The 15,982-nt window shown below is 36.6% G+C and overlaps 1 protein-coding gene across 1 annotated transcript in view; it reads left to right on the forward strand.

Annotated features, from left to right (window-relative positions):
- Positions 1 to 15,982, forward strand: part of LOC145977929 (uncharacterized) — a 48,433-nt gene that overhangs the window by 5,687 nt on the left and 26,764 nt on the right. Inside the window, exons 3-4 of the mRNA XM_083110259.1 lie at positions 9,612 to 9,714; positions 15,232 to 15,291. Coding sequence (XP_082966385.1) covers positions 9,612 to 9,714; positions 15,232 to 15,291 — 163 coding nt within the window. The remainder of the gene's footprint in view (positions 1 to 9,611; positions 9,715 to 15,231; positions 15,292 to 15,982) is intronic.

Raw genomic sequence — 15,982 nt, forward strand, 5'->3', positions numbered from 1 at the left:
GTGGAAGCGGCCCCGGCGCACACCCAGCGTCGAATAACATGGGTACCTGGGGGAAACCCTGGGGGGTAAAGGCGGTCAGGGGCGTGATGCTGATCACATCACCCCCCACTCACGACCGGATCAAGAAAGTGTGGGGCGTTACCCCCACACCCCCTATACGCCTTCATGCGTGGTGCTATGCACAGGGGAACACTTTACCTTTATAAACCTGATAGATTAAATTGTATGATGAATAATAAATTAATAATGTTGTGTTCTATGCATATTTTCTGTAATTTTGAGATGCCGCTGTATGATTGTATAGCTGTCTGCAATTTAATGGTTTCCTCATTATCTGAGAATTAATGTTAAATGGGGTGAATGTATTAATTATAAATGATTTCATTCGGATGTCTTTATTATACAGTGTACTATTCTCAATTTCCTTATGTTCCAAGCAAAAATTGCAGCCTAGAAAGTACTTAACTTGACATTGTGATATCCACCGTCTACCACTTAGACTTGAGTGAAATTCCATGTACGTTATTGCCCACTTCGATTACTCGCCTTCGTTAACACTACACGACAGGAACCTCTCCTCTTAGAGACTGAGAGTTGTGCTCCATTTACACAGTTTTCAGTTTTTCCTAGCTAATTCAGCATGCTTAGAGTGTGTACATTTTAGAAGCAAAAAGAAAACTGAATCTCGTAGAATTTCCTAAGTATTTAGAATCTAGTGGGTTCTATTAGCTTTATTTCCTGAGAAAAGTATATGCATTCATAGGAATTTTCATGGTGTCTGTGGACAAATTTCTTGAGTGTCAGTTTCCAGGATTATACTCGTTAAAATGACAATTTTGTCCACATGAGGCCCGTAGCCCGAATTTTATTTCGGAGGAGGGGGGGGGGCTGATCCCTTATCAGCAGCCGCCGCCATCTAAAGGCGAGAAAAATGGCCGCTACCTAAGGAAGTAAATTTGTCACTATACACTATTTCCAACGAAACATTTGCACGATTTTGTGGGGGGTGGTGACGCTGGCTACGTGCCTGTTCAACATATTCATCATAGGCGCCGACTCCATGGGACTTATGGGGGGGGGGGATCGAGCCCCCCCAATGTTAACGATGTGGTTGCAGAGCCCCCCAAATAATTTTGCTTAAGAGAATCTAATGTATTATTTTGCTTCTCTTGTAAAGTTTACTCTGAATTGTGCCACATGAACTTAACTTTAAATACACATTTGAAATGTTCTAGACCATCAACTTTGGGGGGCTGAGACCGTTAAACCATCAACTTTGACGAGGGGGGGGGGCTATGACCAGAGACACCAAAACACATGACTTATTACTATATACTAAGTATATAATTATGAGTATTTTTAACATTTTTACTAAAAAGAGTTTCAAAAGACGATGTACATGAACTAGGGGAGTGGATGGGAGTTCTGGCTAAATAGCTCTCTCATGACATTCAGAACGAGATCGTTGATATATTAGGGAGATCTGTTTTGCGCTCCGTGGTAGCAGATATTAAAAGTTGGGAATACTTTGCTATTATGGTTGACGAAACTTGACATATCCATCCGTGAACAATTGAAAATGAAAATTTTAATATTTTTGAGGAATGCATGTGCTTTTACGAGATTCCGGACACTGAGGCCAAAACTTAATAAAGGGAGAGAGTGAGTCATTCATTAATTTATTTCAGTGATCAGAGCCCCCCAAATAATTTTGACAAGTCGGCGCCCCTGATATTCATTATTCCCCTCCATGAGGTGATTTGTTATTTTTTCTGTTATTTTATATATATATATATATATATATGAAACTAATCCCACACATATTGAAAGAGTTGAATTAAAAATGGAGTAAAAGAAACTAAAAAAAACTTAAGAAGCGGCGGATGTAATCAGAGCTTGATTACATCACTCGATCAAGGTCAGGTTCTTGGAAGTTCGCTTCATTACTTTGTTGCCGTTATTTTGCATTCAAAGCACGTAGACATGAAGTGACTACCGAAATTATTTGCTTACTACAAACTATCCATTTCAACCAAAGGAAATTACGACGAGAGTATAATTCACACACAAAAAGGCTCTTATGTAACCTAATGCTAGATATAGACAATTTTTTAAAACTTTATTTCCTGGAAAGCGACTAATATACATGAACTGGTGAAGGTAGGAGTGTTAACACAAGATCTCGGTAAACTGGTTTTTCATGGAACTTTTTTTTTCTACTCTGAAATTTGGATATGATTATTCCAGGGTTGTCCTTCATTGTTGATTTTTTTAATGCGCAAAATGGAGTAAATAGCACGTCATTTCTGCCAAAGAAAATTTCATGCGTTGAGTTCGTAATTAGTATGAAGTTTCTTTTGCATTCTTACCCCGTTGTTTTGTAGGTGACGCTCCGTGAATGACGACGCCAAAAGGCCCCAACAAATAATAAAAACTAGATAAATAAATGCTTCTTTATCAACTTCGAATATTTGAATGGTATTTAGGACCATATTAAGGGGCATTGTTCCCACTTTGCCTGCGGCGTGTAAAAATAACGACCGATCATGGACAGAAAATATCCCTAATTAAATCTACTAACGAGTTAAAACTGAAATTCGAATTTTGTAAAAACTGATCTGGTAAAACTAGTGGCGAATATATATAATACAAGCAATGTTATTTGATGTTGTTGCCTTATTTAGTTCCCATTATTTAGATATCGCGAAGATTTACGGCCGGAAACCCCTCAGCAGCTGTGACAAGCACAAGATAGAACGCATCCCAAGCATCACGTGACGAAGGGTGAAATCTGAACGTAAACCTATCCTCAACCCTGGTAGAAAAGCGCAACCATGCATCGTTTCTCAACCTATGGGGCGTGACCTACTGCTGGGTCCCGAGGGGAGGATGGGGGTTGGTGGATCGTGAAGTCGAACTCGAAAATGTATTTGCCTTAAAAACCTATTACTTTTAAATTACTAAGATATATTCAATATGTGGGATATCAGCTGTGATTCTGGCATTAAAACTAAATTTTTAGATTCAGACTTTGAATCAATTATATTAAAATCACGGTTTTAACATGGAGTATCCAATATTTTCAACAATTTCTCGATGAAGGCGCTGGAATCAAATATATTACTTATTAAATTTACGCTTTTAACATAGGTTTCGAATCTTTTCGCATGCAAATAGTTCTGCAATTTCACGATGTTGGCGCTGGAACCCACTACATTAAAATCACGGTTTTAACATGAAGGAATCCAATCTTTTCCCATGGAAGGTAAACCTGTACGCGTGAACAGTAATTTTGCAACTAGGTTAGTATCACTTTTCTCTTAGTTTCAGAGGTCTTCATGTTGTGTGCATGGGCGTCTGGAAGGGTCATTTCACCCTGGAAAATTCTCAACCTAATATTTTATATTTCATGTGTCACTTCAGTCAGTCATTTACGTTAATTATTAGGACATTACAGAACATCATAACTTCAAACTGTAAGATGTTTTTTTTAATTTTTCGAGGGACCGACATTATTATGGTAGAAAATAAATAGGACTCGTTTACCCCTACCCCTGGAACAAATCCTGCCAACCTCCATGATTGTGGGAAGAACTCATGGTTGAAATGTGCGTTCTAATTTTTTGTGAATTTACAAAAACAAACATGAAAATTGTTAGTTGCAGGCCCGTACACAGGATTTTTTGAGGGGCGGAGACCAACAGGAGAATTTTCGTAAATTTTTTCTATTATACACTATATATATAGTATATGTGTGGGGGGAGTGTATGGGAGAGGGTGGTTAGAGAAATTTGCTCATTTTGCTACGAAATGTTGAAGAACAGCATTTTTCTAACCTTATGTATACAACCACGTGACAAATATTTGCAGTTGACCCCGACATTTGTTTCTGTCAGAGCGGAAAGAAAAATTCTATGATACGGGTAGACTACATGTATGCATAATACAAACAATTCAAATAGCCTACGAAAAGCAAGATATGTGTTTGGGGTTGATCAGTGGCGGCGATTTGGTTCCAAAGTTAAGGAGGCATGGTGCCAAAACTGGGGAGGCAATGACAGTATATTTCGCTTTGTAGATAAGGTTTAGCATAGTGCGGGGACAAAAGTGCCCCCTTCCCTAATCGCCGCCACTGGAGTTGATAGATGAGGGTTCACACCCATCTAGCAAACTCCTTGACTTTTCTAGGTATTTTACATAACTGTGTAATGATTTAACATGCTAAAAAATAGTTACATTTCAACTTTGTAAGTTATTCAAAAAATGTGATTCATTTGATTATTTTCGAAAATATATGAAAGAACCTTTTTATAAGCAATATTACCCAGAAAAGGAAAATTGTTGGAAAGATAAAACTAAATAGTTTCAGATTACAAATTCTGCCAAGCAAAAATCATTTAATTTTCCTGACATTTCCAGGTTTTGAAAGCTTTTTCAAAAAATAATTTGTTTCCAATGACCTCAGTCTTAGCCTTGTTTTTCTGACTCCTCCAGTTGTCAAGGACTTTGGAGTCAGTGTATCTGCTGGCGTGTAATATTGTTTCTATGGTGCATTTTCGCTTTTAGAATCTTATTCGACAGTAAAAAGAAATGCCAGTGGCAACCAAGAAGCTATTAAATGAGGATGCATACATGTGGGATAGAAAATGCCATTATCAATTTTTTGGCCTTGATGTCTTCTGCGCACTGTGCAAGTTGTCTGTTGTACGGTCACACCACTGTGTTTTTATGTTCAAGACAATTTCAAGAAGAGAAGAAGAAAAGTTGCAGTAAAACAAATTCCGATTGACAGAATTTCGGAATTAATTAATGTACTTAATTTCTTGAGTGTTTTGGACAAATAACAATATATGTTAAAAGTACTTCAGGTGATTTTTTGCCCCAAAAATCGAGCAACGATTCTGCTGTGAAGTGGATTTTCCTATTTACGTAATATTAATTAACCCTAAGCCATTGAATGGACATCAGTTGCAGAAAACCCCTGATGTTGGAGAAATAAAACAAAGTTTTTTTATCCTTCTGCTCAGTGGTGGCGAAAATGGATCACAGACCTTGTGGTGCGGGTGGAGAGCTAAATGCCCCTTATATGGTTGGTTTTGTCTTGCAGTCATTGAGGAACCTTTCTTCCATTATGTAAAGAGTATAGAAAATTCCCCTCTATTCTAATTATGTGAAACATGAGTGACACTGTAAATAAGAAACCATTCAACAATCAAGGGGTTCATTGTGTCGAGTGTCAAACAACTGTTTTTGACTCATAAAAAGTTCAGACAATTCTAATAATGTACACAGTATTCTACAGAAAGTCAAGGTCTGTATTGGCGCAAGAGTCTTTCTTCTCTTATAGCAAGTAGGGTCCGAGCAGACAAAAAAGTCAGGACATGGATTAAAAGGAATGGACTGTCCCGACTAAATCGGAATATCTGATCACCTTGCATCAATGGTTATAGAACTAAAATAATCCAATATTGCAGACTTCTAGAGACTGCCTCTGTCCAGAAACAACCTATTCATTTGCGCAAGAACAAAATCTAAATTCATGCAAAATTTGAAAAACCGTCAACGTAATTTTTGTAGGTTTTTATACGTTCAAATGGGTGCAGGCCTGGCTAGTTATGTACAGGAAGCTGCAATAGCAAGTATTTCACTACATTGGTGGAGAAAACTTAAGCACGAAAGTAACTTTGCCAAAATACGTACCACAAAGACTATACATCACACAAATACGTGATCATTGAACAGTCAAAGAGCATATCTACCTACCCTGTCTGTGATGGGCCCTCATCCTACCTGTCAGTTGGTCAGTAACATCGAGAGTCGTAATGTGAGAGTACAAGCAGTGGTTTCGTTGGTTTAGTGAGATCTTGTGGACTCGAACTGTGCTTGTGTACTTACGCTTATCATGCACATGGCTCAAATACATCATCTAAGTGAGTTTGATCGGGGTCGGCTTTGTCGGAAAATTGGAAGAGACGACGAAATGTGACCAGTGCCGTTAATGAATTCTGAATTGATCACAACATTGTTTCACGATTGTGGACAAGGTACTGGTCTAGACACACTGGGGAGGTTGCCCAAGGAAGACAACTGAAGATAGTTATGTGGTGTTTGTGCAAAATGTAAACATCGAAGTCATGCTGGTCAGACCTGATACGTGTATCGCGTCAAACCATACCAAGACGGTCGAATGAGGTAGGGCTGTATGCACGTAAACCTGTTAAATGTGTAGCTTTGAAACTGTCCCACAAACAGGTTCCTTTGCGATGGTGTCAAGAGCACTGTACTTGGATGGCTGAAGAATGAGGTGAAAGCCGGTTCAGTCTGGTGTCCAATTCTGGATCTCAGTGCAGCTTGAATGAACCTGTGTCACTATACAAACAAGAAAATATTATGGAAGGAGACAAAAAATGTGTCTGGGGAAATCATGGTTTGGGCTGGCATAATGGTCAATGGACATAGCGAGTCTTAGTGACTTGCAGCTACTGCGACAAGGGCCAGTGAAAGGTATTGCAATCATGTCATCCTCAGTCATGTTCGCCTGTTCAGTGGAGCTGTAGGTTCGGATTTCATCTTTATGGATGATAATGCTCGTCCCCATCATACAGCGGCAGTGGTCAACCTCCTTAAGGAAGAGTATATCCATAGAATGGAATAGCCTACATACTCCTCAGACCTGAACCCAATAGAATATATGTGGGATGCTTTAGGCTGAAGTGTTTCACAGAGGAGACCTCCACCAGCAACTCTGCCGGTGCTCTGAAGAGCCCATCACGAGGAGAGGAACACTTTGCTACAGGAACTCCTTAATAATCTTCTTCAGAGTATGCAGCAGTGCAGATGTCAATTGTGTAGATCTGTCCGAGGAGGACATGCCCCATACTGATTCACTTGTGGTTCACCACAGAGAGCGATTGTACATATTGTCGACATACACCCACAAATTATTTTGTGGTGGAGGTAGGATCATCTGGTTCTTTCTCACGTTGCCACTGCAACATTGAATATCCTTGAATACACTGGTTCTTAGGCAGTGTTCACTTTTTGCCAGTGGCGGAGATTAGGGGGGGCAACCCCCCACCCCCAGTTTTTGCCCCCAGCACTATGCTAAACCTTACCTACGAGGGAAAGTCAACTGTCTTTGCCCCCTTCGCCACGGTCACATGGTTGGCCGTTGTCACTATTTCCTTGTAAACATAATTTTCCCACTTTTTCCCACTTCAGTTAATACGAATGAGTGCCGTTTTTGGCATTTCGTCACATGAACTTCTGTTTATTTTTACTTGTAGAATCACCTCCTACATGTTGGAAATGAACTTTAGAAACACCCTGTATAGATTGTTTTCCTTACCTTCATTTTGCAGCAAGTCTTTTTGCGTTTGATACCGTAAACCATAGAATCTTAATAGAAAAACTGAAATCATACAATCTGTCGAATCCGATGTTACAATTGTGTCAATCCTACTTAACAAACCGCAAACAGTACGTAACGTTTCAGGGAAATACTTCCGATGAATTTGAAGCTACATCCGGAGTTCCCCAAGGCTCTAACCTTGGTCCCTTATTCTTTCTCATGTACATAAATGATCTTCACGAACATCTGAATCAATCGGGTAAACTACTTTTTGCGGACGATTTAAAAATATACAAAAGAATTTGCAGTTACAGTGACTGTACCGAGTTACAAGCGGACATAAACAGTCTTGTGGAATGGTGCGAAAGCAACAAACTAATCTTAAATAGCGAAAAATGTTACCAAATGTCATATACTCGAAACACTACATCAATAAAATAAGACTATTGCATAAATAAACAAAAATTAAAACGGGTAGAAACAATCAAAGATCTAGGAGTTCTGTTTGATTCTAAACTTACATTTCACGTGCACGTTAACTTTGTAACAAACGAGGCTTACAGACTTCTGGGATTTATAATGCGTACATGCAAAGAGTTCAAAAATGTAGGAAGCTTAATGATGCTTTATAATGCTTACGTTAGAGCGAAAATTGAATACGCAAGCATAGTGTGGCACCCTCAAACCCAGCAAGATGTAAACAAAATAGAACAAATTCAAAGTAAATTCTTAAGACACTTAAAGTACAAACTAGATGGTATATACCCTCAAATGGAATCCCATGAGAACCTTCTCAGATATTTTAACCTAACAACTCTCAACAACCGACGCATCATGCATCAGCTCATTTTCCTCCACAAAATTTTAAATAATCTCATCGAAGCCCTGTCACAGCTCAACTTCTACGTCCCCTCAAGCAAATTACGACCAAGAACGCAACTCTTCAGCCTCCGTCGTAATAGAACCAACGCTCTGACAATATCCCCAATTTGGAATATGTGTAAAACATTTAATGATACCATCAAAAGTGAAAACATTGTGGACTTATTTTGCCCGACCGCAATTTTGAAAAGGAATATACTAAAATTACATAAATTACGATAGAACCTAAGATTTATATGTTTGTTAAATGTTTTCTGTCTATATACTACATTCATCTGTGCAATATTTCAATAATGTTATCACAAAATTATTGTATAATGAACGCCATTAATGGGTAATATACCTGTTGCGTTCAATTTCTGAAATAAACAAATAGTTAGTTTTTGCCTTCATTTTGCAGCAAGTCTTTTTATAGTTAGTTTTTGCATTATTTACGATGACACGAATTTGTGGTAGCATCTATATATAGATGATTTTTTTTTTTGTTGCACTTCTCTTCAATGTCACCACAGGGAAGGGGTTATTAAGACTGGATGCAGTTCATCAGTATAAAATTATGCATAGTGATAATTGACCAACAATGTTGATTTATACATATAAACTAAACTCTGTGGTGCAACAGCCCTCTGAGAGTCGAGATCTACCAAAATGCATTTCCAGTGGGTGGCCAGTGACCCATGTATATAGTCCCATCACCACTGTTTTCTGGCTTTCAAGACCAGAGCCCACTATTTCTTATTTTCAAGTAGTTCCCTAATTGTCCTCTGGCCAACCTCCATGGAGTAGTAGTTAGTACAGCACACTATGTTCCCAGGATTGAATCCCGGCCAAGTCATGGGTGTTCTTTGAGATTGTCCTTTCAACAATTTCATCATATCATCACTCATCTTCATGTTCATAATTTGCCAAAAGTGCCAAAAAATCGAAGCAAAATAAATCAATCAAACTCAATTGTCCCCACAATGCTGCGTCAACACTGAAATTTTTGGAGCTGGGACCACTTTCTGGCACCGTATACCAGAGACCCAGGTTCGAGACCTGGTTGAGCCTGCATTTTCCGCTGAAAATTTCTACGTAGAAAAAGGCTTTGCAATTAAAAATTTATTGCACACAAATAGGATATAGGTTTGATTTATAATAAAAAAAATCATCTATTCTATGTTTTTGGAAAATAAAATTCTGATTATGTAGATAGTTTTTCTACAAGAAAACCAGCAAAGTAAATCTGATCAAATGTATTCATTAAATGGATCAAGATTTATTCAGGGTCTTCACAAAATGTTAATATCAAATTTATACATTATTTGTTACCAATATCAGTAAAATTTCATGTTGATATAATGATCTCACTAAAAAAAAAAAAAATCTTCTCTTTCAGATACCTTTGAGTTTTATTCGAGAACTCAGCGATATTCACAACGTAACTGATCTGTTAGACAAATTTGTCAAAGATGTTCCACAAACAGATTTTGATTTGACAAGTAAGTGCAACATTTCAATTTATTTTCTTTCTCTCAAGAACATTCAGAGCTAATAATTTGTAGCAAACAATTGGGCATTTACATGAACAAGCAAAAATGCATTACTAAAGTTAGGAAGTGATCCAAAGAAAATCTCTTGTGTTAGTGTTAATTGTCCATCACCATTTTCATTGTCTGTTTTCCACAATGTGATGCTCATAAATTGAAATGAAAACTTCAATAAGCAGAGGACAACATCTGCTACGCATAAACAGAATGTATTCCTTAAAACAATGCTGGAGGTAGAATTTAAAAAAAGAAAAAAAGAAAAGAATGAAAATAGCAATGGACAATTTGTTCACTATAATCATTACCGTTGGCTGTATAGTCACTAGAAAATTGCCATTGTAAGGGACTTATTTGGAGAAGCATTGAAATTCCTGCAACTTGCAGTCTATCACGAAGAACAATCTCTAGATTTTGAGCATTATCTGGTTTGCCAAAATAAATTTAAATATATGAATTTTAGGATGTTTCAATGATTCCATAACAAAGGCAATTTCTGAGTACACATTTGGACCAAAGCAACCTGACTATAATAATCACATTTCTAGGACATTTAATTTAATGATGAAAAAACTATATCAGAGAGGAAGTCTGTTTTAGTTTTTTGGAAGAAAATTAGGCTGTTGCATAAAGTGAAACTTTTAATGTTAAATTTCACACCAAGTACAGTTAGAAAAGCAAGAAAACAATTTGAATTTTGCACAAAATCCTTTTTTAGGGGGAGAAGTCACTTTGGTCAATACACTGAATCAATTTAGCACAATGACTCTATTTTACTATTTGGTTTATCATTTTACTTTGCATTTCTGCCACTTCTTGGCTAATCTCAAAGATGAGGATGAGTGATGATATGATGAAATTGATGAAGGGACACTCAGCAAAGAACACCCATACCCTGGCTGGGATTCGAACCCAGGACACCTGGCATTGTAGCCCTCCTCTACTAGCCCCCTAATTACCACACAGGAAGGAAAATGGTTTATGTCTGTGAACACACATGAGGCGCATTTAAAAAATGAGGGCTGATTGATTACATCAAAGAAAAAAAGAAGTGTAGGAACACTATTAGTGGTTACAAATGCGTACATATCTACTTCATTTCTCAACATAGTCACCATTATTTTCCAAGCAATTTTGGTATCGTTGAACAAGCTTTTCTATACCCTCTGTAAGAAGTTCACCACCTGGGAGTTCAGCAGAGGCATCTCCTGAATGCATGCTGCGCATGCGTCAATTGTAGAAAAAAGGACAGCTTGCTCTGAGACGACATTAATGAGCATTTCTACATTCTAATTTCTTCATATAGAAGTATTTATTTTACAAGAGAGCGCTCAACTAAGATTATATTACATTTCTTGGATCTGAAGTGATGCATGTGTCAATTGTGGGAAAAGAATTATTACTTCCTTTCACTTCAGATCCACGAAATGTAATATAAGCTTAGTTGAGTGCTCTCGTGTAAAATAAATACTTCTTCTACATGAAGAAATTAGAATGTAGAAATGCTCATTAATGTCGTCGCAGAGCAAGCTGTCCTTTTTTTCCACAATTGACGCATGCGCAGCATGCGTTCAGGAGACGCCTCTGGAGTTCAGCCAATCCAACACTGTCATTTTCAACACCTCAGTTTCTTCAAATCATTGAGATGCAAGCCACTTTTTGATGTGCAGGAAGACATGATTATCTGTATGTATCAGAGGAAGTAATCAAAAAGTTGCCATTCAAGGGAACCATTTGCAGGACACCATTGTTGTACTTTTCCTTCACTCATTACATTTGAATCATACACTTCACACAATTCTTGGTGAATTTGGGCAGCATTGATTAATTACACAGACTTTTTAACATGCTCTAAATCAACAGCTGACTAGCGAAAATATGATTGTTAGGCTGCCAATGAACCAGTTGATGATGCTGCACAAGTGCGATCCGATCACTGTTGCCTGTCACTTTTTATAAATAATTGGCCCATTTTGAAATGCAGCTCGTATGTACCTACAATCTAGCAACCCATGAAACACAAGTAACTAGCATCATTGCTTTCAATGTAAAATATTTCGAAATATTTTATTTCCTAATTTTGCAAGGATATCAGTAGTCTGATCATTCCTACTAACTTCCCGAAATCTGATACAATTGAAATTTTATGATGACAATAAAGTAAGTGTGAACTTCATTTATATTACTTATTCATAGAGATATTTTGGAAATCTTTCTGCAAATGCTACCCTGCTTCTTTTTAGTATTGTGTACTAAATTTTCAAAATTCTATGATGAACCATTGAATGGATTTCAACATGGCTTTGCACAATTGTAGGTACATAAGTGTTCCATCTTAGTTTTTCTATTCATTGGTTCATTATAGAGACCACAGTACAAATTCTGTGTAAAATTTCCTTTTTGCCTTATAACTGTGCTTGTAAAGTGAAGGGGTGTTAAAATATCACTTCCCATAAGAAACTGATACCTTGGGGGGGGGGGGTCCAGGTGGGGTCCGGAACTCTCCCCGAAAGCTTTACAAGGTAAAAAAAAATAATGAAATAATAAAATAACTAAAATTAAATAATGAAAATATACTTGTTGTTTAATCGAGGGTTATTTATTTCCTCCAAACTTATTGGAAGGCAAGATTCAAAGAAATTTATTACTACTTACAATGTAACATTCATAAAATATCACTAGGGACTTTACTTTTCGTCAACTGTATCTAACATCCTTTTTTAATATTCAATAAATATTCAATTCTTTATTTATTTGACATAAATGTCCTTGCCAGTGCATTTTTTCCCCACAAATGGTGCAGACCTAGACTACACATAAGCTAGATAATGAATACATCCTATTATATCAATATTCTTATAACGTCCTTTTACCTATTCATGTAATAAAAATATGTAAATTAATTTTAATATTTTAATTAATATTATTTTAATTTAATATAATTTTAATTTAAACATTATTATTATTTTGAGATACTTGGTTCGGACCTGCCACCCCAAACATATTTCAAGATACGTGCCTGATTCTCCATGATAAATATTCTCCTAAAATATTTTTGGTGCATGTCTGAACTCTGAAACCTCCTGTCCAGAGAATTTACAATGTTAAAATATCACAAGCAATAAAGTAGAAACTACAATCTCATGTTTGTTGTAACACATTTTGTTGAATGTATTATGCACAGTTTTTGTTTATGCATTTTACAAGGACAAATATTTTTTTATTTTCCTTTCCCATATCAGTATTCTTACTAAAATCTCTATCCATTTGTTTTGGACTTGCCCAATTCACATGAAAAATATTACACACTGAAAGCAAATAGTTTCTAATTATTTCAATACATACTATAACTGGTATTAATATGGCGGGTACACCTGCATAGTTCTAGTATCATATACATTCTGCTCAAATTAGGATCTCAAGTCTATGAAAATTAAATGATTTTTATACATTAAAATGGTATTTTTGTATTATTCAATAAATAAAAATTTAAACAAAGCTTTTTATGTTTTTGTCGCAATGCAATGTTAATTATTTATATTTTAACACTAGGTTGAAGACTGCACCTCTCCTCTCAGCTTCAAGTAAACAGACAAGAGAAAGAGGTGGTCTCTAGAAATGTATTGTTAAAATAAGTAAAAGAAAGCACTACACACTGGATAATGTCAAACTAACATTACAAGCTAGTATAGAGCCATTGTTACTAACCTTCAGAAATTTCTTTGAATGCAGCCCAAAAGACAATGAAATAAAGATCTAATATTCCTTCTATGGCATGACTTTTCTCTATCCTTTAATTCACCACACATCTATCTTTCTCTCCCTTACTTAAACAATAAAAATAAAAATGCATAAAAAATGGACCTTTATGTTGCAGCTTTATTTCTTCTGCATGTTACAAAATACATATTGTAATTGCATATACAAAATTGCCGGGGCCAAAAAAAAAAACTGTTTTTTCTGTCTCCCCAGTCTTCTTTAATGTTTTCTTCAACTTTACATAAAGAGGTTTCATAACTTTTGAAAGTCTCAAGGCAAAGTATTCAGTTAAGTATTTGCATGTAAACACAACCTATATATCACCTCTGTATCAAAAATAGATCCTAATATATATTTTTATAGCATTTAACATTGATTGCACTCTTTTGGTAAAACACATGTTAATGACAATAGCACTTAAAGGTGAGCAATATATGAAAGAAACACTAATTAATACAACAACTTGACAAACAATGCAACAAAACTGATTCTGTAATGTCACATAGTGACCCGTCATATCTAATGTTATTTTTTGTTCCATGTTTTGATTATTGCAAATTACAACTTAATGGACAGTAATATCTGTGAAAATGTTATTAAAATATTCTAAAATATATTGGTAAAAACTATCAAATTACACTTATCAACTTTTCTTCCTTCTGAACTAAGTTCTTTTCATAATTCGGGACATTAGATGTAGTGAGACATTAACATACACATGAAATTTCCTTACTTATCCATGTAACAGTTTACTTCATTCAAAAGTTTCGGTGACGACTGTCGCCATATTGGAACTTGTAGTTGGAACTTGGCAGGCTTCCAATCTTCATTTTTATGCTGACAGCTGCTAGGTGAACTGCAAAACCAAGCAGTAACAGGCAACACAGCAGACAATCCACTAAAAGCAGCTCATGTAAACGCACAGTCATGAAATTAGGCAGGTGGCAGAAGTTTTCCGCTGTTGCCACGTCTGAGCACAACCCTGTGTGTTCAGAGCTTTGAGAATGAAAGATCCCGTTGTTAAGTTGGTCTTTGTAATCCATGTGATACGAACTGACAGTAGTTGCTCGAGAGGTCTTTCTGACGCTCGAACTAGGTAATGCAGCCAGTTTACGTTGCCACACAGTGTGCGGGAACCAGATACTTTTGTCCTGATCTTGCTTTGCTTTTCCCATATGTGGCACCAACGCAATTCTACCCAGCTGCATATTTTCATGACTGTACGTTAATGCAGACTGAAAGCCCGCTAAGCGGACAACTACAAGATCCAATGTAAATGGTGACCCTGGTCACCGAAATTAATCAAATTAAAAAAACATTACATCGATATGTAAGTGCATTTCATGTGTATGTAAAGTTCTTTTCTTCAAGGTGCACCATCTACAAGTTCAATATATTCTGTTTACTGTAAAAAAAAATGGTTGTTTTTCCCTCTAATCTACGTTCTTCTGTAACTTTTGTCCACTAATTCTCTAATGAGAAACATTAACAAAAATAATTTGTTCATTCTTAATCATTATGAATTAACTTGAAATTGAGACATCAAATTGCGTCTACATCTCGCACTATCCTCGTAGTATATTTGACATATTTTCAGTGAAGAATCAAAGTTCATACCAGGTACATGCATGTGTGCTGGTGCACTGTATGCTATCTGTAATCGGCATGGTCTTCTTGACTTGCTAATTTCTGACTTACTATGTGGTCTTCTAGGTTCAGACACCCGGCATAATTCTACACAACCACGAACCTCTAGGAACTTCTGGAACACAGGTATATTCATGCATGTGTGACTTTGGCCTGTTTCTACATAGTGCAAGGAACTAGTACTGACCTGTCCGCATGGTGCACTGGGCATTATCCTTTGACGTTTAACACTAGGACCAAGTAACTCACTTTTCCTATCTTCTAATGACAGAACAGACAAGGGTACAGCTAACATGTTGTCTGCATCTCTAACACTTCTTCTTCCATTTGGCTCATGTACAGAATCAAAGACCGTGGTATAATCGATCACGTGATTTGTCCCAGGAACTAGTTCTGTGAGGAACTTGGCTATGTGGTATCTACCGGTTAGGTAGTTTCCAAACCAACTTAACACAGCATCCTCTGCCAAAATGCTCACGAGTTGGTCTCTACGGGAATCAAACAAGTTGCAGTAGAATGCAATGAACTCTGATTCTACAGAACCTGCCATTTGACATGTTGAGTATCTTGTGTGGCAACCTGTAAAGAAAATACGAGAACAAACATTTTAATTTAAGGATGTATGTTAAAGATGCATGAATTTACAATAACCAATAACTCTGGAATAAACTTCACATTTTAATATGAATAGTCTCCTCAGAACAGAACAGCCAATATCATCCACTAACATCTAAAACTGGACACAATTTGTACAAAATTATAAAAGAAACACATTTTAGTTTCTAGATAACTTTCATGTTACCTTTGAAATTTAATA

Source organism: Lepisma saccharinum, chromosome 1 (assembly GCF_977018435.1).
Source record: "Lepisma saccharinum chromosome 1, izLepSacc3.1, whole genome shotgun sequence".
NCBI classification, from domain to species: domain Eukaryota; kingdom Metazoa; phylum Arthropoda; class Insecta; order Zygentoma; family Lepismatidae; genus Lepisma; species Lepisma saccharinum.